Consider the following 26,870-nt stretch of genomic DNA (forward strand, 5'->3'; position numbering starts at 1 on the left):
AAAAACAATAAAAAAAAAACAGGTATCACAGTTTTACATTGATGTACATTCAGAAAGCTCACTTACTGGAGAAGGAGATGGTCATTTCCAAATTCTAGGGCTGGGAACAAAAAATAAAATATCAATAGTTTCAGTGGCAGAACTACAGTAGAGAGTGGTGGGCCCAGGTGCAAGAATATGCTTTGGGCCCCCTTATGCAGTGCCCCCAATAATGGTCCCCCTATGCAGTGCCCCCAGAAGTTCTCCACCCTATGCAGTGCCCCCAGTAGTGGACCCCCTGTGCAGTGCCCCTTATACAGTGCCCCCAGTAGTGGTCCCCCTATGCAGTGCTCCCAGTAGTGCCCCTTATACAGTGCCCCCTATGCAGTGCCCCCAGCAGTGGTCCCCCCTATGCAGTGCCCCCAGTAGTGGTCTCCCTATGCAGTGCTCCCAGTAGTGCCCCATATATAGTGCCCCCAGTAGTGCCTGTTATACAGTGCCCCCAGTAGTGGCCCCCCTACATATTTAAGACACACACACACACACAAAACCACACTTCCCTTAATCCCTGCTCCTGCCACGCTGCTGTCAGCTCCTCTCTGTCCTCCCGCTCTGCACGATGGGAGAGACGTCATGACGTCTCCTATCACCCACTGGCGGAACTAGAGAGTGGTGGGCCCAGGTGCAAGAATATGCTTTGGGACCCCCTATGCAGTACCCCCAGTAGTTGTCCCCCTATGCAGCGCACTCAGTAGTGCCCCTTATACAGTGCCCCCAGGAGTGCTCTCCCCTATGCAGTGCCCCTTATGCAGTGCCCCCAGTAATGCCCCCCCCTACATATTTAAGACAAACACACACAAAAAAACAACACTTACCTGAATCCCCGCACTTACGCCGCCGCTGTCAGCTCCTCTCTGTCCTCCCGGTCTGCACGATGGGAGAGACGTCATGACCTGTTCTATCACCCACTGCGGGAGCCGGAAGGCGAAGCTCATGAGTGAGCTCCATCCTGGCTCCCTCCGTGGACGCAGCAGCCAATGAGAGTCTGTCTGACTCTCATTGGCTGCTATAACAAACACAAAGCCCCCGCTGTGTTTGTTACTGTGTAGTGCGGACCGCTCTCACTGCGGTCAGCACTACACTTAATTACTGTGGGCCCGGGGGACACTGGCGGCGGATGCAGCAGCGCTGTTGGATGCAGGAGCCTATGGGCCCCTGCACTACAGTGGGCCCCGGTGCAAGGCACCGGCTGCACCACCACTAGTTCCGCCACTGAATTTTTAAAATAATTTTACAACTGAAAAAAAAGCGATCACCTCAGATATTGCCTGCACAAATATCTGCACAAAAACACATCTGAATAAAATACTAAAGAGTAAGCCAGTGGGCTGTCTGGGTATCATGATGTCTCTCTGTGACTGTAACGCGCTGTGTCACTTGACTGACCTGACCAGATTAGTCTCTCTCTCTCCTCCCCTTTGCTACAGAAGTGTACAGTGCCACCAACCTGGCTGAGTCAGAGGCGCAGAGTAAGGGAACGCGGTATTGCCGCTGCGATATAGTTTAAAATAAATGATAATGAGGAACTATATAATCCTCACCAAGAATTTGCAAGTAGCAGTGGCGTAACTACGGTATTTGGGGCCAAGGGTAATTTTGAAAATGGAGCCCCCCCCCCCTCCCACCACTATGTTCGCGCGGCGAAGAATGGGCGTGGTGACAAGGGGCGTGGCCACTGAAAAATGGGGCGTGTCAACATGACACACACCTCTTTCTTGTCACTGGGAAAATTTTTCCATTTGCACCTTAATGCAGTGCCCCTTATACAGTCCCCCCCTATGCAGTGCCCCTAGTAGTGGTCCCCCTTATATAGTACCCCCAGTATACAATGCCCCCAGTAGTGGTCCCTCTTATGCAGGCCCCCAGTAGTGCCCCTTATACAGTACCCCCAGTAGTGGTCCCCCTTATGCAGCCCCCGATTAGTCCACCTTATACAGGCCCCCAGTAGTGATCCCCCCATATGCAGTGCCCCTTACACAGTTCCCCCTGTAGTAGTTCCCCTTATGCACCCCGCCATTAGTTACCCTTATACAGTGCCCCCAGTAGTGATCCCGCATATGCAGCCCCCCAGTAGTGCCCCTTATACAGTGCCCCCTGTAGTTGTCCCCCTTATGCAGGCCCCCTGTAGTTGTCCCCCTTATGCAGGCCCCCTGTAGTTGTCCCCCTTATGCAGTGCCCACTATAGTGGTTCTCCCTTTTCAGTTCCCCCCTGTGCAGTGCCCCTAGTAGTAAGCCCCTTATATAGTGCCCCAGTAGGAGTCCCCCTTGATGCAGTGCCCCCAATAGTAGTGGTCGTCCCCAGTAGTGGTCCCCCCAATGCAGTGCCCCCAGTAGTAGTCCCCCCTACACAGTGCCCTTTATAGAGGCCCCAGTAGGAGTCCCCCTTAATGCAGTACCCCCTGTAGTAGACCCCAGTAGTGGTCCCCCCCAATGCAGTGCCCCCAGTAGTAGCCCCCCCAGTAGTAGCCCTCAGTAGTGGTCCCGTGCCCCTCCTCGAAGCAGTGCCCCCAGTAGTAGTCCCTTCTTTAGTAATAGTTCCCCCCCTGTAGTAGACCCCAGTAGTGGTCCCCCCCCCTGAAGCAGTGCCCCCAGTAGTATCCCCCCCTAGTAGTAGTACCCAGTAGTGGAACCCGGCCCCCCCCCCCTCACCCAAAGCAGTGCCCCCAGTAGTAGCACAGGACGGGCGCTGGGAAGCCTAGCGCTGGTCCTGTGTAAATGTGTAGAGCTGACCGCACACACTGTGGTCGGCACTACACTGGCTAACTAGGGCGGGCCGGTAAAAAACAAAACGCACCACGGCACCCAGGGCACGTGCCCCGCTCGCCCTGCCCTAGTTATGTCACTGGCAAGTAGTGTTCCTAAATTATTGATAGGACCCATAAGTTATGTATGGAATCCCATCCCTAGTCATATCCAGGAGCAGTATGCTCTTCCTTCCTACTGTACCTTATGCTTTATTGCCGCGATCTCCACAAGGCTTTCTGGGTGCACCTGTAAAAAGGTAGCAAATGCTGCATGTGTTAGGGGCCTATGTATCAAGCTGTTTGGTACATAAAATTATGCAGAAACTGCAGTTTCTGCATAATTTTATGTATTGCTCCTATGTACTAGTAGCACAATGGAGGAGATTTCACAGAAATCTTCGGCAAAGTGCTAATTAGCGCTGCAGATTGCAGTCCCCATTATTATCAATGGGGGCTGCAATCTGACCCCTATGTACTAAACTCCAAAAAGCTAAGCTATACTGAGTTTAGCCCTTGTAGTTTACACTATCTTTAGATGTGATCTGTAAGCGTATGGAGGCTCCAGGAGCCGGGGAGAGATCTTTCAATCTCTCTCCTGCAGCCCCCAGGCGGCTCCGGGAAGCTGACACTGCGCATGCGCATGCGCAGTGTCCGATTCTGCCGGAGAAGTCTTTCACTCCTGTGAAAGACTTCCACAATTCGCCGGGGATATATCTCGTGGGGACAGTGGTTACCGCAACCGCTGTCCCTGTGAGTTCCCCTTTGTACATAGCCGGGATATTTTCATAAAAATGAAAATATCCCCTGTGAGTTGGGCCGATAATAATTGCGGCAGTACCGAGATTATTACTACATAGACCTCTTAGTGTTTATATTATTATATACAAGGCTTTTGTTAGTTATTGTATTCATTTAGGAGTGTTCATGATTTTTTTTTTAATTGCCTTGCTTGCAGTTGCTTAATTGTATTTTCTAAAGCATGTCATTGGTCATGTTGATTATAGTGTAATTGTCTGCATTTCAGTTACTGATGCTACAATTTTAGCCAGGGAAGAAAAGAAAATATAGGCGGAAAACTATATCAATTATGTGATCATTAAAATGCATTCCTGTTATTAGCCTTGTTCTGTTATAGTGACCATTAGGCAAAATTCCAATAAGAAAGAAGCAATAAGTTGGAGATAGCTGAGAAGTGAAGGAGACTCTGGTTTTATTTATAAACTCCGTTGTCAGAGGCAGCGTGCAAGGATCTGCCTCACCAGGCTCTGACATGTGACTTGTTAAGTGTTTTTTTTTTTTTATCCTGACGTTTGTAGTGTGGATGAAAATGTGCTCTTGCTGGCCGAGCTAGGATTTCAGCATTAATGCATTTCTGTAGTAATTGAAATGTATGATTCCCTATTAAGGCAAACCCTGTGTTGTGCGTCTTTTTATGTTTAATGTTTAAAATTCTTTCTTTTTTTTTGTCCAGAAAGGTCAATGGTATTTGCAAACATGTGCTCAGGATATAGGGGTCTGTTTACTAAGCAGTGTTAGGAGACAGAGTGAAAAGTGATAAGGTACCAGCCAATCAGCTCACAACTGTCATTTTTCAAACACAGCCTGTGAGATGGCAGTTGGGAGCTGATTGGCTAGTACCGTATCACTTTCTTATCACTTTTCACTCTGTATCCTAACACTGCTTAGTAAATAGACCCCATAGGGTTCTATTTACTAAGCAGTGTTAGGAGACAGAGTGAAAAGTGATAAGGTAGCAGCCAATCAGCTCCCAACTGTCATTTTTCAAACACAGCCTGTGAGATGGCAGTTAGGAGCTAATTGGCTGGCACCTTATCACTTTTCACTCTGTCTCCTAACACTGCTTAGTAAATAGACCCCATAGTCATTAGTGCTGTTTAGAAGTTTGAAGTCGCGTTTGGTGACAAAACATGGTTTTCCTTCTTTTCTTTTTCATTGCTAGTAAAGACTGGGTCAGCTCTCCAGTGTTATAAATCATTTAGCCATTCAAAATTAGGCCAGTGCAATGAACCTGCCAAGTTCTTTTCATACTCAAAATGTTCAGAAATTCGTAATGCTTGTAATTTTCTCTTTTTATGTCTTGAAAGGTCAATGGCTTGCACAGACGTGCTTGGAATATACATCCATGCTGTGTAGATGCTTGAAGTCATGTTTGGTGACAAAACATGAATTTTTTCTCTTTTCTTTAGGAATACCAGAATAGACTAGGTCGGGTCTCCAGTTCATAAGAATTATTTAGCTGTTCAAAATAAGCAAAGCATACCAAGTTCTTTTCATACTTAAATTACATTTGGTCTGGTATTTTTAGATTGTTTTTGCTGATTATGAATAAAAAGCCATGTCTACCTGCTCATTCACAAACAGTCTGGAAAGTGCGTTTGCTCCGGAGACCAAAACTAACCCTGATTTACTGTTAGTGGGTGATGAGTAAGGTTTTCCCACTAATATTGCTTGAATAACTATTCCATAGTTGCTCTGTGCAATTTACTTGATTAATGATTAATTTCCTTGTACAGATGAGCAATTAATGCATAGACTTAGTTGGCAGTCATTATACTATATTTTATTATATAGTAAAAACCATTATAGGTCTTACATTTTGTATCAGTTAAAGGGTGTTGGATTATGCACAACATGCCCATCTACTACCCAAATCAACATTATAAGGCATTGCTAGGATCAGGTAGTGGAAAAAAAATAGAAACAAACATATAGGGGTAAATTTATCAAAGGTCGATTTGCAGGTTGATTTGAAGAGTGATTTAGCTCTTCTCAAACCGACTCAAATCGAATGTGGCAAACTATTACTATTATTCGTTTTGTTTTGCGATTTGCAAAACAAATTCCATTTGAGTCGGTTTTGAACAGTGATTTGCTGTTCGATTTGGCATGTTCATGTGTAAATCGAACGGCAAATCACACTTCAAACCGAACTGCAAATCCCCGACAGGATAGAACTACTTCATGCTTTAACTTTCAGCATGAGCAGTTCATTCTCACACAGATACATGCAGACATCAGTGAGATGCCTGCATGTATCTGACTGTAAAATGAAGAGTTAAAACTTAAAGAAAAATTGACGTGAGGTCCCCCCCCCCCCCCCCCCCCCCAAAACAGAACCAGCCCCGGACTGTTCAAACCCAGGTGTGGTTGACTAAGTACAGAGAAAAAATTACGTAGGGTTTCCCTGTACTCAATACAACCAGCACTGGTCTATGGGAAGCAGGGCCGGTTCTGGAATTACAGAGAAAAATTTGCGTAGGGTCTCCCTGTAATTCACAGAACCAGCCCTGGACCCTTTCTAACGGGGGGGACTGATGCCACAGCCAGGGGAGCCCTATCACCGGGCCCCCAAGCTGCAGCATCAGCCCTGACCGCTAGTCAGCCCAGGCCAGGGATCCTTGGGGAGTTGAAGATCCCTCCAATAAAGGGGTCTCCCTCTCCAGGGCACCCCTAGCCTAAGCTGTTAGCCCGGGCTATCCCCACCACCCCTGGGCGGTGGGTGTCGGGTTGATTGTGTTAGTTTAGTGTAAAAATAGAAGAATATAAACATTGTCTTTACAGTAGAACTGCAGGTCCCAGCAAGCCTCCCCCGCATGCTGGTACTTGGAGAACCACAAGTACCAGGTTGCGGGGCATTAAGGGCCCACAAATGTTGAAAGAAACACAACACACACCTTACACAGTATAAGTTTAATACAGTTCTTACATACATACACACTCACACATACTCACTTATATTACCTTGAGTGGTCCCCTTGTCCAATAGGCATCCATGGGTCTTCTTAAAATAACAAAACGATAAACGTGACCATCGTACTTAGCAATATTCATCCTAACGAGGATGAATATTCCTTCCCAAATGAAGCGCACAGACTGTTACTTTTAACTGTTTAATTACTTTTTACAGTCAGATACATGCAGGCATCTCACTGATGTCTGCATGTATCTGTGCCAATCCGACCTGCTCATGCTCAAATCGAAAGTCTATTTCAAAACGAATGATAGTAAATAAGGGTTTTGTGTGTTGGGCTATGTAAAAGTACTGATGTTTTTCCGATGGTCGATTTGAGGCCGATTTGACTAAAAATTCGATTTGAAATTCGATTCGGCCTTTAGTAAATACCCTAAAGCAAAATCGAATACAAATCGAATGAAAATCGCACCTCAAATCACTCAAAATACCAAATTGACCTTTGATAAATTTACCCCATAAAGTCATTTGGACCACCACATTCGGCCAGTATGCCCTGTATGCATCATTACATTGTGTCTACCGATGTGTGGAATTGTGCAGGAGAAATATTGCTCAACTGACGCCTGGAAAAGTAGATTATTGGCAAACCTAGAACCACAAAGTATTTATTTGTGGTGTTTATAAGATGGGGAAAAAAATCATGTTTGCTTTTGGTTCCCTTTTAAAATAAAAACACTATTTTGGCCAATTGGGCAAAATTTTTTGTTTGACATGTTAGATTGAGTAAATAGACTATTGGTATTTTCTGAAAATACAAAGTATCCTAAAGAAAACATATGGTTACCGCATTAAAAAAAAAAATCAGTGCTATTGATGTTGGAATGTGACGAGCGCTGCTGAGGGTTTTCTCACCTCAGCACAAGGTGAGAAAACCCTCAGCAGCAAAGGGGTTAAACTCCCATCAGACCTACCCATATGCCCCTTTAATGTTACACAGAATGCCTTATATGCCCCTATAACCACTTAACTGGCAAGGTTGATGGGAAGCAAACGCAGTCAGATTGGCTTTCCCTGACATGGTTGCACCCCAGGTGGGCGTTCCACACATATTTTAATGCCATAGTTGTGATATTGTAGCATATGTTACAGAAATACTTGCCTTGCATGCAGTTCTGTACCTGTTTTCGAATATATGAAAAATATACCCCTTTCACACTGCCATCCCGGGATTTTGTACACGGGTCCATCCCAGGTGTCGGTTGAGACACCTTTCAGACTGGTGGCCACACCCGGCTTATTGCCAGGTTGATGACGTCATCACCATCAAGTGCTGAGCCGGCTCTTGGAGATTAGATAATCTCCAAGCGCCGGCTCTTCCAATGCTGTGAACGACCCAGGTTACCCGTTCACACTGCACCGTGAGCTGGGTTGAACCAATGTTCAACCCTGCTCGTTACCTGGGTTGAACTGCCGGGTCACTTGACCCGGGTTATTTCAAATGGGTCCTTTATTTCAACTGGGTCCTTTCACACTGCACAATAACCTGGTTTGCTGCGCGTTCACGTGAAATAACCTGGGTTGTTTTTGGCAGTGGGAAAAGGGTAATACTCTCTGTAGCTTGGTAATGTATTAATATATTTCTGCTGGATGTTCCATGTTTCATGCTAATTATTAACAAATTATACTTACAGGAGCAGTGTACTCCATACTTTTTGCCTGTTGCTCCATGTTTCCAGCAACATGTTTGGAAAGATGGTGTATACACAGGAGATAGCAAAGACTCTGGCACAGTGCCAGGTGTGCCACTGAGTTCTTACCAACACATCATCTGGCAGATATAACCAACATTGATCTTCTTTTCTCACTTACTTGCAAAATGTGTCTTGCAGTGGTAAAGTTGCCTGGGAACTGCTCAGTGGAGGAGAAGCAGAAGTAGGGTCTGGAGGTCACCTCACATGTGCTATGCACAGAAAGATGCTGTGCCTTGGTGCTCACTATATAAACACAGTGGCCGCATGCTGCCTCTGTAGGGGAATAGGCACCATGCAGTCGATTGTGCAGGAGAATAGGAACGATCCTGCTTTCGTATCCAGCAAGTTGCGCCTTACGGGGTGCCGAAATCATGCTGTCGCGTATCTTCATCAGTCTGTGTCGGTCTCAGTGGCTGCTACTTGACTGCCCGCCATGTGGCCAGATGGTCGGCTGCTCATCATCATTTTTCATAAGTGGTCCCGTTTTTATGTGGAGGCCTGGGGCTGTATCTGCACCAATGTTTATTCGGCCCTGCCCATATGCTATAGACTCTGAACCACTGAGGATTAACAATGGTAGTGACTACATAGCACTACATTCAGTGATAGTCACACATCCCTGTGTAATAGCTGGTGCATCATTTTTAAACTTTGGTAGAACATTCAGATCTAAGAGATTTCATCATTTTATACTGGCATATAATATAGACCATTTGTAGACACCCAAGTTAAAATATTTATATATATTTTTTTCTCCACATGATTTTGTTGAGGTTATTTTAGAAATGTAATCACTCAAATTGAGATGCCTTACCTTGTCACTTATGATTATAAAGCATCTTCAGTATGTGGACTTAATCTTCAACTACAACTTCTAGCATTGTCATAGCAACTGTCTATGTAGGAACTCTCTCAAGGGACCAAGATTCTTTGAAATGTCAGTGATCATTTGCATTTTAGCATTTGTTTTCCCAGCTGACAGGAGAAACCCAGAACAACCCTAATGATTTCAGTACTGATTTCTGAAATGTTCTAATCAAAGTATTTCAATTCATTATAGAACACAAAGCAATGCATATTATTTATCTTGTTATGGCTAAGGGCATGCAGTATCATTATACATGATATTATTACAAGCTTGAAAGGCCTCAAAGTGCATATGGAAAAAATGTCTAAACCAGCGCATGCTTTTTTATTTTTTGTTTATAAAAAAAAAAAAAAGAGTTGTTACACATATTTAATGACTCATTTAAGAAAAAGCCTGACTTAATATAGACAATTATTATTCTAGGTTTATCCCACAGTTGTAGTAAATATGTTGAATTCTGTATAGCTCCCAAGCACATGATGCAACATTAAAGCACCTTATTTGTATCAGTAGCATGCTTTGTGCATTGCTATTGTGTTGATTGTTAAATGGCTATGAACCACCACAGTTTAAATGTTCAGATACTATTCAGATTGGTTGCTGTTTTATTCTGGTGGTATAAAGAGGGAGCACTCTACTAAGGTTTGTCTCTTAATTATAACAAGTACTTGTCTGATTTTTTTTCTTTTCATGTATTTTAATATAGGAGCGTGAAAAGCGAAAACACGAGAGGATTCTAAGTGATGAGCTTTTTGCTGCTGTTACGTATTTGAATCAATTTATCCCACCCGAGCACAGTATTATTTACATTCCATGGGATATGGCTAAGTATACCAAAAGGTAAAATAACATGTGGACCTCTCCGCAGATCCCGGTGTAAGCCAGATATAGATGATGTAAAGGCCCGCAAAATAGTCTCTTTCAATGGTACTTTGAACTATAGTGTTCATAGAGAATATATTTGTTCACCATGAGCTGGTCAGTTGCAAAAAAAAGGAGAAATCTAATTATATTTGTATGCAATGTATCTACTCTTCAACCATTGTTTAGCACATAACAATTTCTTCTTTGAACAACGAACTGGCAGTGGATAGGAACGCATTGTAAGCAGATCCTATTACACAATATCCTTTTTAATAGTTTTGGAATGAAAAGGGATCTAGAGGTAATATGCTGATGAATAAGTTAGAATTGTAGAGCCCGTCTTATAATTTATGCACCTATCTACAGTACAGCTAATGTATACTTTTATATACTGTATCAAAAAGTAAATTGAATTCACATTTGATATAGGGTAATGAATGTGCACCATATTTAAAACTTGAGAGAACTTGTCATCTCTTCATCTAGTGTGTAAACATACAAAAATAAATATACAAAACAAAGGGGGGAATTCAATTAGGGCCGTTAATTTAACTGGGGTGAAAAAGGAAGGCAGCCTCGGGCTTTATCGCCTGAGGCTATTCAATTGGACACCCGTTAAATTGACGTGTTAACGAGCAACAACACACAAATCAGTGAAAAGTTCACGGATTTGTGTGTTAACAGGGCCGTGGCACCCGTTAACCACCTAGTTATCTGAGATTTTTTTTTCAATGTGTATGTAGTTGTGAAATAAAATCCCAGATAAGTACTGCACTTCAGGGTTAATTGAATAGCCCCGGGGGATCAATTAGCCCGCGGTAAATTACTGCGGCTAATTGAATTCCCCCTAAATCTATAGAATAATAGCAGGCTTTAGTGTATGCTCACAAATGCTAGGAGTCTGGAAAGCAAAATGGGAGAGCTGAAGTTGTTTTCATTTTTGGAAAATTATCATTTGGTTAGTGGTGGTAAAACATGATGGATAATTCACACAATTGCCCTGTTCATTCTTAAAGAGAGCACAGCTATGAAACCTAAGGGCCTGATTGTGAGGTGGCAGTAGAGCAAAAAAGAGCAATTAACCGTGCACCTTGGCAAAACCATGTTGCACTGCAGGTGGGGCAGATGTAAAATGTACAGAGAGATTTACATTTTGGAGGGGTACTGTATTAAACTGCAGTGTAAAAATAAAACTGTCCAGCATTTGTGGGCTACATGCAGAACCAGCCACTATTTACCCTACATGCAAAAATAATGTATTTGCACCCCTTGCATTGCAACATGGTATGTCCAGGTGCATAGTTACTTGCTCTTTTTTATTTTTATTTTTTGCTTCACTCCCATCTCCGAATCCGGACCTCAGTGAATGGAAAATATGGTGGAGTTTGTGTCTCTATGTTAGTAGTGATATCAAGGTGGTATGATAACAGAATGCTCTGTACACCATTGTATAAATAATTAGGACTGATTACATATTAAAAGGCTTTACAACTGGGCATTTTTGTAATAATAGGTGATTTTATTCATCCCAAATTTGACTGATAACTATATATTGGTAACTTTAACATGTACAGTTGGAAAGTCATTTGAAACTTCAACTTATAAGTTGAATAATGTTGGGTAAATCTTAAAGAGCTAGGTATATTTGTAGATCATATCCTTAGCAGTTGTAGTTAGTGCAACTCTGCCTCATTTGGTGCCAAAAGGATATTATCATGTATTAAAAAGCCATAGTCATGAGAGAAAAGGTTTCAAGGCCTCACCTTGAATATGTAGTCAAGTTACAGGTACCAAATCACATTAATAGTGATATGATCACTGTTTAGTAATAGCCCATACTGAGTATTATGTGGGAACCTGTTCATTTTAGAGTTCCCACAGAGAATTTAAGACCACCCCTTGTGGCAGAAAAAAAAATATTAATTCTCAAAAATATTCTTAACTGTGATCATTCACTCCCACAAGAACTGCTATTGACAGACACAATAGAAAAATGTAAGATTTTTTTTTTCTAGCTAAACAGAATATAGAGGACTATTATCCTTATTAACATAATCAGTGTTCTCCCCAGAAAATTTTTCCAGCCGGGGTGCATCAAGAAGTAGCCGGGTGGGACCCTTCGCAATAATAAAATGTTTAAAATCCTAACCTTATAATGATTTAAACTTGAAATAACAATTTATATATTAATTCTCTTCTTCATAGAGGCCCAGATACTGTTCCCACTTGAAGAATATATTTTTTATACAGCTCTACAGATACTGGCCCCACTTGCAGGCTCTCTTTAATCAGTTTAGATGACTGTTCCCGTCTGAACTTTTATACAGGAGGAGGGATCTTTGCCCTCCAGTCTGACAGAGCCCCTGCACTGTGATGGACAACTACCCCCCGCCCCAATGCCACATCCCCTGCTCGGCACTCTCCCATGACCCAATGCCATGTCCCCTGCCCCAATGCCACATCCCCTGCCCAGCACCTCCCCCCGCCCCAATGCGCCGTGTCCCGTCACCTGGAACATTCACGAACATGTGCTTATTGCTGGCGGACACGGAGCCTCCAATGTGAAGAACGTGACGTCGGCACAGCTCGGCGTCGCATCCGTGTCCATGGCAACAAGGACACATTGAGGGTGACCTGGAATGCAGTGCATTGGGGCGGGGGGAAGTGCCGGGCGGTAGGCTGTTTCTGCCGGGCGATGCGCCCACAGAAAACAGCCTGAGGAGAGCACTGAATATATAATATGTTAATTGAGGGAATTGTCTGATTTGCTAATATGGAGTCAAATCTTAGGGAAAATAATAGTGTTTTTATAGGTTTTGTTTTTCTTGTGTCAAGAAATGTTTTAAAGGGTGGAAAGTTCAACTGAATAGGGTTTTCTGAATGTATCACTTAACTACAAGAAAAATTGTGCTTTTAGAAGCATTGACTGACAACTTTCTTTAATGATACGCCATATATTCGGATTCATATTATAAAATAGTGAGAGCACTGAGTGATAATGTGTTAGTGGTTTTGCAGTATATTCTGGAAGGAATCACCCCTGTTTCTAATAGGGCACTGGCTCTTTATATGTGGAAACACACAGCTTTCAGTATGAGCACTGTGTGCACAAACTACAGGACTAAGGACCAAACAACAATTCCTGGAAATAACACTGAAATACTCCTGACTTTTTGACACTTGCAGGGAGTCAAGTTAAGGCAGTATGTGCTGTAGTACACATTGGCCCAAGGGTTCGGTAGTGCTCTTCATATATTCATATCCTGTGTAGTTTCACTACAGTGTTCTTAGAACAAATATTTGCTTCAGAGTACATGGCTGCTTGGTTTGCAACTCCAACCAGGGTAAGTATAAGGTTACACAGCAGCTGGTATTTCTGCCTTATATCACTTCTCTTGTATTTACTTTTGATGATCTGCATGAAAGTTTGATATTTTCTTCCTGGATGTTCAGATGTCTTCCCATGATCCAGTTGCATACTCGAAGGCTGGTTCACCACTAAATTATATGTATTAGTGTTCCTCTGTACCTAGGTCATGGAGATTAATTGTAAACCCTCAATAATTGTTCTATTTATACTGTAATACTAGTCTAGAAATATTGTTTTCTGAGATTAAAATGTCAAATTTTAGGACTCTTTCATTGACTAAAGCTGGCCACACACTAGACCAACTTACATCCAACCAGCCAACTTGTAGATTGGTTGGAATGAAAATCTGGTAACGTATGGGAGTAACTGATGATCAGCAATTTGCTCCTAAATGCCAGAAAACAGATGAAAATGGTCGTCAGACAAGTTTGTTAAATGTTTGATCTAAACTATTTGTTCAAACAACAGTTTTGGTCCATTTTCCAGCGTTTGGGAGCAAATTGCTGATTGTATTCCTTACCAGATTTTCATTCCAACCAATCAACTAGTTGGCTGGTTGGACAGATAATCTTTAGATGTGTGGCCAGCTTAAGGGTGCATACACACCTGCACGATATCGGCCCGATTTAGCCAAATCGGAACGACAAATCGGGCATATAGTACAGTGTGTGTGCCCAATTTGCACGTACCCGAGGTCGCATGCGATATTGTGCGATTGGCTGTGCTGCACAGTCAATCACACGATATCGCATGTGAGCCTGTACATGTTAATGAAGGACGGAACTGTGATTGTTCTGTCTTTCATTACATCTTTCAAGTGTGTACCGGCAATTATGAGATGTCCAAGGTGAAGGCAAATCGCCCTGAACATCGGCACGATTGCCGGTCGTTTAGGTGTGTACCCAGCCTAACAGTGAATTACACATCCCAATTGTTTCTATATTTTAAGGGTAATCATTAAAAGTTGATTTTTAAATATATAATCATTACATTATTATATTTTAGCAATCTAAAAATAATCTTCTTTGCTTCTTAGCAAGTCCCCTTTTAGAATATTGACTTATCCGACTCTTGGGTGCCCACCACCAACATTAGAACATAGACCGCAAATATATACTAAAAATGTCTGACAAAGTTGGTTACCACTAATTATAACAAATCCAGTGCGGCCTCACCTTTTTCTTCTTGGACACACTCAATATATGTAATAAAAGGATAATCTTGTGTATAAATATTATGGATGTGCAGGCTCGGATAGGTTCGAATTTGCACGCCGAGTTCGGATTTTTCCCTCCAAAAAACGGAACTCAGAAAGAGGCAAAACGTCATCTTGCATGGACAAACATCATCATTCCTGGACTTTTGTTCAGGAATGATGATGTTTGCCCATAGCAGCCTGTCTTTTATCTAGAACTGTATTTGAAATGGCAGTTTAAAGCTGATTGGTTGCTTTGGGCAACTCTCAACTGTATCTCTCTTCAAAGCCTGATACATCCCATCCAGTATCCTTGGAAGTTTTAGTAAGGGAAATATTATCATAAAAATCATATATATAATGGGAACATTTTTGTCAATTTTTCCAGCAAACTGTGCAATGTTCTGGATCGACTCAATGTAATTGCTGAAAATGTTGTGAAGAAAACAGGTTTCTTCGTTAATCGACCTGACTCCTATTGCAGTGTTTTAAGGCCTGATGAAAAGTATGTATTAATGTTTTTTTAATGCTTAGAATTGTCTTTTGCTCATCTAGTAAATTATCTAAATAATACATTAGCCTGTTCCACAGCTTATCAGCCGTTTGATTACATATTGTAGCTGAACTTGATTAAGTCAGAGGCAATGAGTAGACGTGTGTCCCTATCTTTATTATATGTAGCGGAGGACATAGCAAATACTGTAATTCATTAATATACTATTCATCTTTTATCAGGGTTGCTCTATTCCTTTTAAATTACCTTCATCTCATAAAGGATTAACATTGTGTTTGTGTTCTGCAATTTGCATAATACAGATGGGGAAAATGCTGGTAAAGCTGCATTGGTGTTGCTGCTACTTCTCAAATTACTTGCCCAATAGGGGATGGTGAATGGATCTCCCATATTTGGGTACATTTTGAGTGCTGACCATCATCCATTTTACTTTGGAACCTCAATTTAAGTATATAGTTTGACAAGATCAGGGTGAGGGTGCCATCTCCTTGTCATGCTGCAGCCAAGTAGTAGTGCATAAGTCCAGAGCCTTGGTACAAGTACCTGCAGCTATTTTTTTTTAGAAGCATAGAAAAAAACAAAAAACCTAAAAGTAAATCCTGGCCTGTCCGGCTCTAACTAAACAAAATGATTCCCTCTCTGAGTGGAATAACCTAACATCACTCTTATAAAGCAGAAGTCTTTAGCACAGCACTTACATTCAGTAATCACAGCTTCTCTCGACAGGCCTCTGGTCTGTTCCCCAGACAGTGAGAGAGAGACTACAGGTACCGACACACCCTTTATCAGCCTCTCACATGTAGTCTGGCAATCAAGGCTGCTAATCAGCTTCATTCTACTAGACAGAAGCTAAAAACCTGCGACATATACAGTATATCTCCCCTTGACCTCCTATTTCCAACTATTTGTAAATGATACTTTTAAAGATATCTTTTGGGCTAAATGTATTATTTGCTCTTCCTTAAAAGACCATTAATCTGTGGGACATGTTGAAAACCAATCATTCCTCAAACACTTCACACATTTTTTATATATTAATTCCTTAAATGTATTCGTCAAGTACATAAATGCCAAATGTACATTCAACTTTTACAGTTTGAGTCTTGTTTTAATTGTCAGACTACATTGTAAATTTACAGATGCGTCCACATACATCTAGCCTCCTTGCACGTTAAACAGCCCTGGCGTGACTCTAGCGCTGAATGTCTTTTTGTGCGACTTTTTTCCTTATAATGCTTGTTTGTTCCAAAGCGATGCAAATATATGTTGATTAAAATGATATGCGACATGCTTATATTCTGTGTGCGACTGCTGCTGTATCTGCATGTGAAATGCTAGGTTGCAGTATCACAGCCACTGGGGAAGGATGTATGTGAACACATCTGTAGGGGGGAATTCTATTAGCCGTGAAAAAGTGTCAACTTGTTGTGCATTAAGTTTTCAAACCTATCGTTCAAAAACATCTATGCGCGCTCCGGTTTTTCATGCAATTCAATTGCAAAAGCCGTGTTGCAGTACACACACGAAAAGCTTGTCGCTTTTACCCTTGATAAGTGCAGGCAAAAATGGGAAAATCTGCCAGTACCCCAAAAAAAGGTAAAGTGATATAGGATAACAGTATAGTAGTGTATTAATGGCCTTAATAAAAAAAATGTGGGGGTTCTTAAATTGTAAAAAAAAAAAAAAAGTATATATTTGTGTCATTTAAAGACACTTTGTAAAAAAATTAAAATTAAAAAGCCTAGAATTCCTAGGTCTAAATTGATACTATCTAAGTGCAATGGTGGACTGGGCTTTCCTGACATACAGGTCTCACGCAACTTTTTTCAGGTACATATCAGACTGGCTTTTATCTCACTCCAAATACACAAACAAGGTTCTAGAGGATGCTGTATTTCAGCCTGATGCCCCGCAGCTCTATTACATCTCCACAGGCCAGATATACCCCCACACTTATACAATCACCCCCTTTTCAGAGATGCTTACAATGCTTGGAGAGCAATCTCTAAGCGTCTCTCTCTAGAATTCACCTCATCTTGTTATATACCCATATGGAGCAACCCAGACTTCCCACCCTCTCTTCAAAATGTATGGTATTATTATACATGAAAACACAAAGGCATTATAGCCATATGCAATGTATTTAAGCCAGGAGGGACTCTTATGACTTTCCTACAACTTAGTGAAAAATTCTCCTTACCTCGCAAACACTTTTTCATGTACCTTCAATTTCGTCATTATGTAAATTCTAAACTATCCAATTTCTTAACTATCATGAATGCTAACTCTAACCCCTTCGAGACTCGCTTACTTAAAGCCATCTCATTTCGGATTAGATACCTATATTTTGATTTGATTCAAGGAGATCTTTTGAAATTATGGTCTAATTCACATGATAAATGGTTTAAAGAGTTCGCTGGTTTAGAGAATTTCTTAACTATGATCTCCTCAACAGATAAAAGTTTTAAAATCATTCGCTTCTGCAAAGCTTCAAGAAATTCATTATAAAATTCGTCATAGAGCCAATATTGCACCAAATTGCAAAAAGTATTTGGTATTGGAAGACACTGGCCGTTGTCCCAAATGCTCTATGGAGCATACTTATTTTACACATGTTTTTTGGTTATGTCCAAAGATCCAAAAATTCTGGCACAAAGTACTACAGTTCATTAATCAAACTTTTCAGACACGACAATGCTCGCCTAGTCCTTTCCTGTTCACTAATTTTGATCTATGGGGTACTCAAGCCTCCATTGAACATGTAATTCCATTACTATCTCTTAAAGTAACCTTAACTAAAAAAATTATCTTCAATAAATGGATCAAGAAATCACTCTCGTTGAGGGAATTACAGTCTGCAATGTTGGACTATTTATATCTGGATAGGCGGGATGCTTTGTTTTACATTGAACATGGTGTTAAGCGTTTTTATAGAAAATGAGAACCTTACTTCCTGGCTATACCGTCAGAATATCTGAATAATATATGCAAGGTTTTTGAGCCAACTACTTGGTACATGTTTCGGCAACTGGAGTAGGTCTACTTTTAACACTGATAATATTACTGTTACTTTATTATGGTCTGGCTGGCTTTATGAAGCTCTTAACCCCTTCACGCCTCCTCCCCCCCCCCACCCCCGGCTCTCCCATAAACTAATTTTCTCTCTTATCTTAACATATGTGCTTCTGATGTATGTTTTTTGTAGCTATGCTGACATAATGATATTATTTTGTCAATCCTTTATTACATTGCTTGATTTGTAACTACAAGATTTGATGCCATCCCTCTTGGGTGGCATATTATGTAATCTGTTACTTCAAAGTACTTTAATGAAATGCTTTTAAAAAAGAACAAACCTTAAAACTGCACCTAATAACACCCACCTGCAATCTTAAAAACAACGGTCCCATTAATATAGCACCCACATATACCTGCCCCAAATCAATTAACCTATTTTCATGCACTTTATCACCCCAAAAATGACATGGCATTATTGGCAAAATGAAGGTAATCAAAAATTTGTTTTGCCTAATTAGTCATTAAGGAGGGTGTCCCAGTGGTTCTGAACGAAGTCACAATATTTCTACCTTAAAAGAGGAATTTTCCCCAACTTTTCACTAACTCTGGAGGTGGTGAAAACTCATTCCCGAAAAATTCTATTGAGAATTCACATCTACGAAAAAACGCAGCTATAGGATAGCGTGATAAGTATTTATTTGCACGATGCAACATTTTTTTTAATTTTTTTTTAAAGTGGCTTATCACGGCTAATTGAATTCCCATTTAGGATTGTTTTGAATTGGAGTGCTCTGTAATTCTGATAATCTGCTGGATATAAGTAGTAATTTTACTTTCTTTTTTAGCATATTATGATAAATGGAGTCGATAGAGTGGGTGAGGGATAAAACAAAGATTATGGTATGAGCAGTATGCAGTCAAGGTAACATAGCGACAATGGAATACAAAAAAAGGGATTGCAGGCACATCACCAACGTAGAGACAAGTACATAAATGTACACATCAGCTAGCAGCCACATACAAACCGTTGTCCAAACACATTAAAATATATATATAGAATATATTTTATGACTCTTCTTTCTATTATGCCACAGTCTTTTTTTTCTGCATCTAACAACTACATGTAACCATTATGAGGTTAGTACTGGCTGAATAAATAAAATTTCCAGACTACCGAGACTCCTGAACAGTATTATGTAGCTTGCTGCTGCTTTACTCTCATTGGGCTCGATTCAATTCAGCGCAATGCCGAATAGCCCCGGGAGGGAGCTCCCTGAGCAATTCAACTCACCACGCTGTTTGGTCCGACTAAAGGATATCTTCTCGCACCCCCCTTGACGGTGCGAGGAGAAATCCGACTAAAGTGCCAGTAGCGCTGCTGTTTTCCTGATAAGCAGGGCACTAACACTTGCGCAGCCGGCACTTTAGTCAGAGGTTGCCAGTACTCGCCACTAAACACTCAGGTTAAGTCATGAGAACTGGCATTCTCCGACTTAACTGGCAACTGTCAGACCAAACAGCGCGGTGAATTGAATAGCTCCAGGAACTCCCTCCCGGGGCAATTTAGCATTGCGCTGAAGGAATCGAGCCCATTGTCACCATTGTAAACCAGTGAGGAGGTTTATCCTTATGCTACACATAATAGCCAACCAGTCCAGCCGTGATTTTAGGATTACTGTCTACCTATGAGTCTCTGTGACCTCCAGCAGTAAGTCATTGTAAGGTGAACTTTAGCTGCTGTGGATCAACAGCGTAGTGTCAGTAGTGGCTCTACCAGTGACATCACTGGCTTCTCTCCTTATCCCATTAAATTCAGCAATCCCATTGTGTTTTGTTGGTATAGATGCATTCACACAACTGCAAATAATATTATGAAATAAATAATTTGATTGACTAAATTGCAGTTTTATCTGTTTTTGATGTATTTTAGGTGGCATGAGCTGGGAGGTGTGGTTGGACCATCTGGACGTTTGCAGGTAAAGCTGAAGAGTTTGTGTTTAGCAAATTAATGATTCATATACACTTAGGTATCTTGTGCCATTCTGTAGCTTCTGACGATACGCATAACGAGTTGTCTAGGAAACATCATCTTATATATAAAATTCATTAGTCTGTTTGTTTGTCTGTCTGGTTATGCATTCGGACAGCCCTGCACCAGTTGGATCCTGGCCAGGTTTTAGAGGGGGGGGGGGGGGTAGTTAGGGTCAGACCTCCCGTTGGTGTACAGTGGGCCTGTTCCCAGCCTTCCACTGGATGGATTTTGTACGAAAACTGCATAGAGTGGTAACATTGGATCCCAGAAGACATACTAGAGTGTTGAGGTCCCAGTTGGTGTACGCTGGGCAGAACTTTGACCCGTGGATGCTGGGCAAAACTTTGACCCAGGGAGTCTGTTTTGGGCCTTCCACTGGATGAATTTGGACGACATCACATAATAAAACGTAATAACCCGGGCAACGCCGGGTACTTCAGCTAGTGTGACACATAAATCTGAAAAGTTAAATTGCAAGTTATCAGATTTTATCACCTAGTCTCTGTTTCATTCTAAGGCAGATGCACCAATGAGCAAAGCTATCTAACTGTCTTGTGTTTAATCTATAGTGCATTATTATTCAGAATGGTAAAACATCCTTTTAAATGAAATAGTATCAAATAAAATAAATGTTAAACTTCGGTCATTGTCAAGAGTTTTCTTATAGCATTCTAAACTTTCCAAGCTGAAATTAAGCTTAAATTTCTTTAAGAAATATTGTTGACAATTTTGCATTAATTGCAAATTATTTTGTTTTTCTAGTTTTCAATAACACTCTTTTGGTAACAGTTTGTTATATAAAAATCTGTGTTTTTGTCAAGTAACCTATGTATGTTACAATAAATTGTGAAATTAGATTGATGACTTTATAAGTTGCAGACTGTTGGTACTTTGTTTTGAATGTAATTATACAAGTGTATAACCAAAATTACTTTATGGTTTTATTCTTAGACTGGCGTTCTTCGAACAAACTGTGTTGACTGCTTAGACCGAACCAATACTGCACAGTTCATGGTGGGGAAATGTGCTTTGGCCTATCAGCTGTACTCTTTAGGGCTTATCGATAAGCCTAATTTGCAATTTGATACAGATGCAGTTAGGTATGATATGGTTTGAGAATGTATTTATTATTTGGTTTCCTTTATAAAAATCTATATATGTGTGTATATACACACAAACTGCTGCACTCATGGGACTTTGGGCCTGATTCAAAGCCGTTCGCAAGCGGCTCGATGGTTCCCTACTGCGCATGCGCCGTGTCCGCTGTGCGCATGCGCGAGCCTGATGAGCGACTGAGCTTCAGTCGCTGTGGGGCTCGCTACAAGATGGGGTGGCTGTCGATGGTGAGTGACAGCTCGCCCCGTTTTGTAGGCGGGGTGGCTGCACAAACGCAGGCGTTCCCCTAGGAACGCCTAACGTTTGTGGGAGGATCTACTGACATCACTAGTGATGTCAGTAGTGGTCTTCCTGCTCTATTAGACTTGCGGCAGCCGTGACCCTACCCTAGGGTCTCGTTGCAAGCCCGATGGTCGTGATAATCACGACGGTCTCCAGACCCTCGCACAAGCTGTGGGTGGTCACCCACAGCTTTGCGAGGGGCCTGGAGAAAAAAAAAAAAAAAAACACCCACAGACCCTGTGAGCTACTTCCGGCAGCGAGCGGGTCTGAATCAGGGCCTTTGTACTGAATTAATCATCCACTGCTTATATCAGGAGTAGTTTCCAACGTTTCAGATTACAGAATACAGCACACCTGTACGTGCTGTATTCTTGACAAATGATTAAATGTACTCTGAAACGTTGGAAACTACTCCTGATATGACCAGTGGATGATTAATTCAGTACAAAGTCCCATGCGTGCCGCCGTTTGTGGATCTATTTATCACTCTGAACAGTGTGTGGAGGGCACCTGGCCAAGTATAATTTTTTTCTGGGAGTGCCGATCAGTTTGGATTGTGTGTGTGTGTGTGTGTGTGTGTGTGTGTGTGTGTGTGTATGTATGTATGTGTATATATATATATATATATATATATATATATATACACACATATATATACACACATATATACACAGTGCCTTGCAAAGGTATACATCCCCCTTGGCTTTTTACCTTTTTAGTTACATTACAACCTGTCATTTTTTTTTTCTTTTTTATCTGAATTATATGTGATGGTTCTGCACAAAATAGTCTAATTTGGTGAAGTGAAATGTGAATAATATATATAAAAAAGAATCTTTATAAATAAAATTCTGAAAATTGGCATGTGTATATGTAATCACCCGTTTTGCTATGAAGCTCCTCAAAAGTTCTGGTGCAACCAATTACCTTCAGAAATTACATAATTAGTGAAATGAAGTCCACCTGTGTGAAATATAAGTGTCACATGATCTGACAGTATAAACACACCTTTTTTGAAAGGCCCCAGGGGCTTCAATACCACTAAGCAAGAGGCATCACACCATGAAGACCAAGGAGCTCTCCAAACAAGTCAGGGATGAAGTTGTTGAGATGTACAATTCTGGGTTGGGTTATAAAAAAAAAATATCAAATATTTGATGATCCCCCCCAGAGCACCATCAACTCCATCAAATGGAAAGTACATTGTACAACAACAAACCTGCCACGAGAGGGCCGCCCACCAAAACTCACAGACCGGGCAAGGAGGGCATTAATCAGAGAGGCAGCATAGAAGACCAAAGGTAACCATGAAGGAGCTGCAGATTAGTTGTAATTCAAACAAATTACTTTCTTGAATTAGCATCACACTTTTCTTCAATCTTGTAATCAGTTATTCAGTCTATTTGAATGGACAAAAGTAGTCACTCTGCTGTTTGGTATTATGGTGTACATTATACTGAACATGGACCAGAGAAGGCAAATGAAAGAGTTGACTGAGGAAATGAGAAATAAAATTATAGACAAGCTTGTTAAAGGTAAAGGCTTCAAGACCATATCCAAGCAGCTTGATGTTCCTGTGACTACAGTTGCAAATATTTAGACATTTAAAGTCCATGTGACTGTAGCCAACCTCATGGTATGTCAGTGTCTAATTGCACCATCCAACACTTTTTGAGTAACAGTGGGCTTTATGAAAGAAGACCCAGGAGTAGGGCCAGACTGGGACTAAAAATAGGCCCTGGCATTTACAGCACACAGGCCCACTTCACGTCAGCACCTGGCTCCTGGTATAGACTCCTCCCCTTACTATTCCTGACTCCTCCCACTTAGTCTATACTTTCCCAAATATAATTAATATCAGAACACCATCCAAGTGTACATCATTCTCTGTTATAAATGCACACAACAGAGCTCACCCGTAGGGGATTCAAACATGTGCCATAGTCAGACTTTTGTTATTTGATTGGTTCTGTTCGGTAAAGATGGAATTTCATTGGTGGAGGTCACACACATAAAAAAGGGAAGGCAATTTCCCAATTGACCAAGCCCTAGCTTGATTAGATCATTATGCCAAAACAGTAAAGTCCCCAGAACATTATGCCAAAATAGTAATGACCCCACCCCAGCAACTCACCTACCCCCTAGGAGACTGCTTCTGCTCCCTGTGCTGCTGACTGCCCAGCCTCCAACTGCTGCCGCCGGTCTCCTCATGACCATGCCAATGCCACCCGCATCGGGATAGCTTGAAGATCTGACTAGAGTGCGTCCTCAGCTCCTCGCGCCAGTGTGCGGTCGTTTCATGATGTCACAACGCGGCCGCACATGAACCTCCACCTGCTGAGCATAGGCGAAACTAGACATTTGGTAATGTGTGGTCCCAGTTAAAACCCTTAGGGCCGCCCCACAATTCACATTATGCCTAACTATAGTCCCCACAGTTCACATTATGCCGAATAGCAGTCCCCAAAATTCACAATATGTCAAAGAACAGCCCCCACAATTCACATTATGCCTAACTGTAATCCCCACAAATTACATTATGCCAAAGAGTAGTGCCCACAATTCACATTATGCCAAAGAGTAGTGCCCACAATTCACATTATGCCAAAGAGTAGTGCCCACAATTCACATTATGCCAAAGAGTAGTGTCCACAATTCACATTATGCCAGAGTAGTCCCCACAATTCACATTATTCCAAAGAATAGTCCCCACAATTCATATTATGCCTAACTGTAGTCCCCACAATTCACATTGTGACAATTAGTAGTGCTATAAATTTATTTTGTGCCAAACAGTAGGGCCCCCGATTAATTTTATACCAAACATATGTGTCCCCAATTAATTTTATTAAACAATAGGGTCCCTAATTCATTGTATTCCAAATATTAGTGCCCCCAAATTATTGTATGGCAAACAGTAGTGCTCCCAGTTCATATTATGCCAAAAAGTACATCCTCCATTCATAGTATGCCAACCAGTAGTACTGACATTTAATTTTATGCCACACCAAGTGCCTCCAGTTCATTTTATGCTAGCCACACATATGGAAGTGCTTCCTGCTCCCTCAGGGTAAAGCTGTGCATTACAAACCTACAGGTCTAAAACAAAAAGGTGTTAGATGATTATTTGAATTATGTCTACCTGCTGCAATTTGACATATTTTACATTTTAAAGAGGCAGATCTATTAACCAAGAAAGCTATAGAAACGTCATAATAAATAGAAGTCCACCATCCACATTGTTTTGGATGTGACATTCCTTAGAGTGCATCAGTATAAAATATATATTGCGGTAGGACAAAGCCCCATTAGCCGTCCTATGCCAGATGAGCCCCTTGGACACATATCAACTAATTTCTTATCCAGTCTGATCTGACTGGGTGAATGAGCATCTAGGCATGACCAACAGGTACAGACCCAGCCTAGGCATTATATGATAATATGCCATGGCACACACAGAACAAAATGCCTCCAGAGGATTTGAACACTGAATAACTTCTAGACTGAGAAACTCTCAGACTCCAGCCCAACAGCCAAGACATACCTCACACACATTGTGGGCCTTATTTATCAATGGGTTTTTATCATGCACAACGAGTATGATAATGGTGCTCCAGCCAATCGGCTCCCAACTGTCATCTGTTTGAAAAATGACAGTTGGGAGCTGATTGGCTGGAGCACCATTTATCATATGCAATGAGTTTTATATCGAGTTGTGAATGATAAAACTTGTTGATAAATAAGGCCCACAGTCACTGCAGGAGATGAGAAGCGATGTCTGTTGCCACCCCACCCCTCTAGCTACCGGAGGAGCAGGTCCCAAGCCAGCACAACTCCACAATCCACCACTTCCCTTCAGAGGAGAGACGACACCGAGCCAGCAAAACATCCACCCTCGCTGGGGTGTTAATGCCACAGAATTGTCAGTGCAAATGGTCTGAGAAGAGAGTGAGCCTCCCTGTGACTAGAGGAGGACCAGGGTGATATTGTCATGATTGCTATGATAGGTAAGGAGGAGACAGGGAGAGAGAGGCAATGGGGAAAGAAAGACACTTGGGGGAGAGACATGGAGGAGAGAGTGGAGGGGCAAAGAGGGCGAAAAACCTTTTACAATAGCTAGTGACCCAGCAAATGAGTCCAAAATAGTAGTATGATAATACCACATGTCAGTGTGTGCTGGGAGCTCTTTTATTCCTCCTCATATATTACTGTACAGCCCCCTCTACTGTAAATGTTAAAAATAACCCCCATTTGTGTGTATGATGGGAGTTAATAATTAAATTAATACCGCCTCTCTATACTGTCCCTGCCAGTCTGCAGTCTTCCCAGAGTATCACTTACCAGCCTTTCTAATGCTAGTGTTCAAAGCCCCCCGTAAAAATCTATAATGTTTTCTTGTGTGTACTAAATAGAAATACACCTTACCTGTATGGTGAGTTCTATGCAACAGGTGACCTCTGAAGAAATTGATCCTGCTTGGACAGTGTCTTCAGTCGGTATTCATGTTGGAGATCACATGGTCCAGAAAATGCCTGTTTGTGTAGGAATATAACCAATGTCATCATCATACAACAGAGCCTCCTTCCTTCCTGTGTCACTCCAGCTCCCTATGTCTTTCCCGTCACTTGTCCCATGTCCCCTCCAGCCCCCTGTCACTCTAGCCACATGCCCCATGTCTCCCTTCCAGCACACTGTCACTTTAGCCACATGCCCCGTGCCCCTCCAGGCCCCTTTGTCACTCCAGTCCAGCCACATGCTCTATGTGTACCCTCCAGCTACATGCCCCGTGTGTCCCCTCCAGCCCCCTCTGTCACTTTAGCCACATGCCCCTTGTCCCCTCCAGCCCCCTCTGTAACTCCAACCACATGCCCCTAGTGTCCCCTCCAGCCCCCTGTCACTCTAGCCACATGCCTTGTGGGTCCCCTCCAGCCCCCTCTGTCAACCAAGCCACATGCCCCATGTGTCCACTACAGCTCCTGCTGTCACTCCAGCCACATGTCCCGTGTGTCCCCTCCAGCTCTGTAATTCCAGCCACCTGTCCTATGTGTCCAGCCCCATCTGTCACTCTAGCCACATGCCCTGTGTCTCCCTTTCAGCACACACTGTCACTTTAGCCACATGCCCCATGCCCCCTCCACCCCCTTTTGTTACTTCAGCCTCATACCGTGTGTCCCCTCCAGTCACATGCCCGGTGTGTCCCCTCCAGCCCCCTCTGTCACTTTAACCACATGAACCATGTCTCCCCTCCAGCCCCCTCTGTCACTCTAGTCACATGCCCCGTGTCTCCCTTCCAGCACACTGTCACTTTAGCCACATGCCCCGTGCCCCCTCCAGCCCCCTTTGTCAGTCCAGCCACATGCCC

The 26,870-nt window shown here is 42.2% G+C and overlaps 1 protein-coding gene across 2 annotated transcripts in view; it reads left to right on the plus strand.

Moving 5' to 3' along the window:
- Positions 1-26,870, plus strand: part of FIG4 (FIG4 phosphoinositide 5-phosphatase) — a 420,643-nt gene that overhangs the window by 176,947 nt on the left and 216,826 nt on the right. For both annotated transcript variants that reach the window (XM_088460480.1, XM_088460479.1), the window contains exons 12-15: positions 9,824-9,957; positions 14,935-15,051; positions 20,009-20,054; positions 21,062-21,210. In XM_088460480.1, the coding sequence (XP_088316606.1) occupies positions 9,824-9,957; positions 14,935-15,051; positions 20,009-20,054; positions 21,062-21,210 (446 nt within the window). The remainder of the gene's footprint in view (positions 1-9,823; positions 9,958-14,934; positions 15,052-20,008; positions 20,055-21,061; positions 21,211-26,870) is intronic.

This window comes from Taudactylus pleione, unplaced genomic scaffold (genome assembly GCF_031769625.1).
Source record: "Taudactylus pleione unplaced genomic scaffold, aTauple2 ptg000046l, whole genome shotgun sequence".
In the NCBI taxonomy this organism is placed as follows: domain Eukaryota; kingdom Metazoa; phylum Chordata; class Amphibia; order Anura; family Myobatrachidae; genus Taudactylus; species Taudactylus pleione.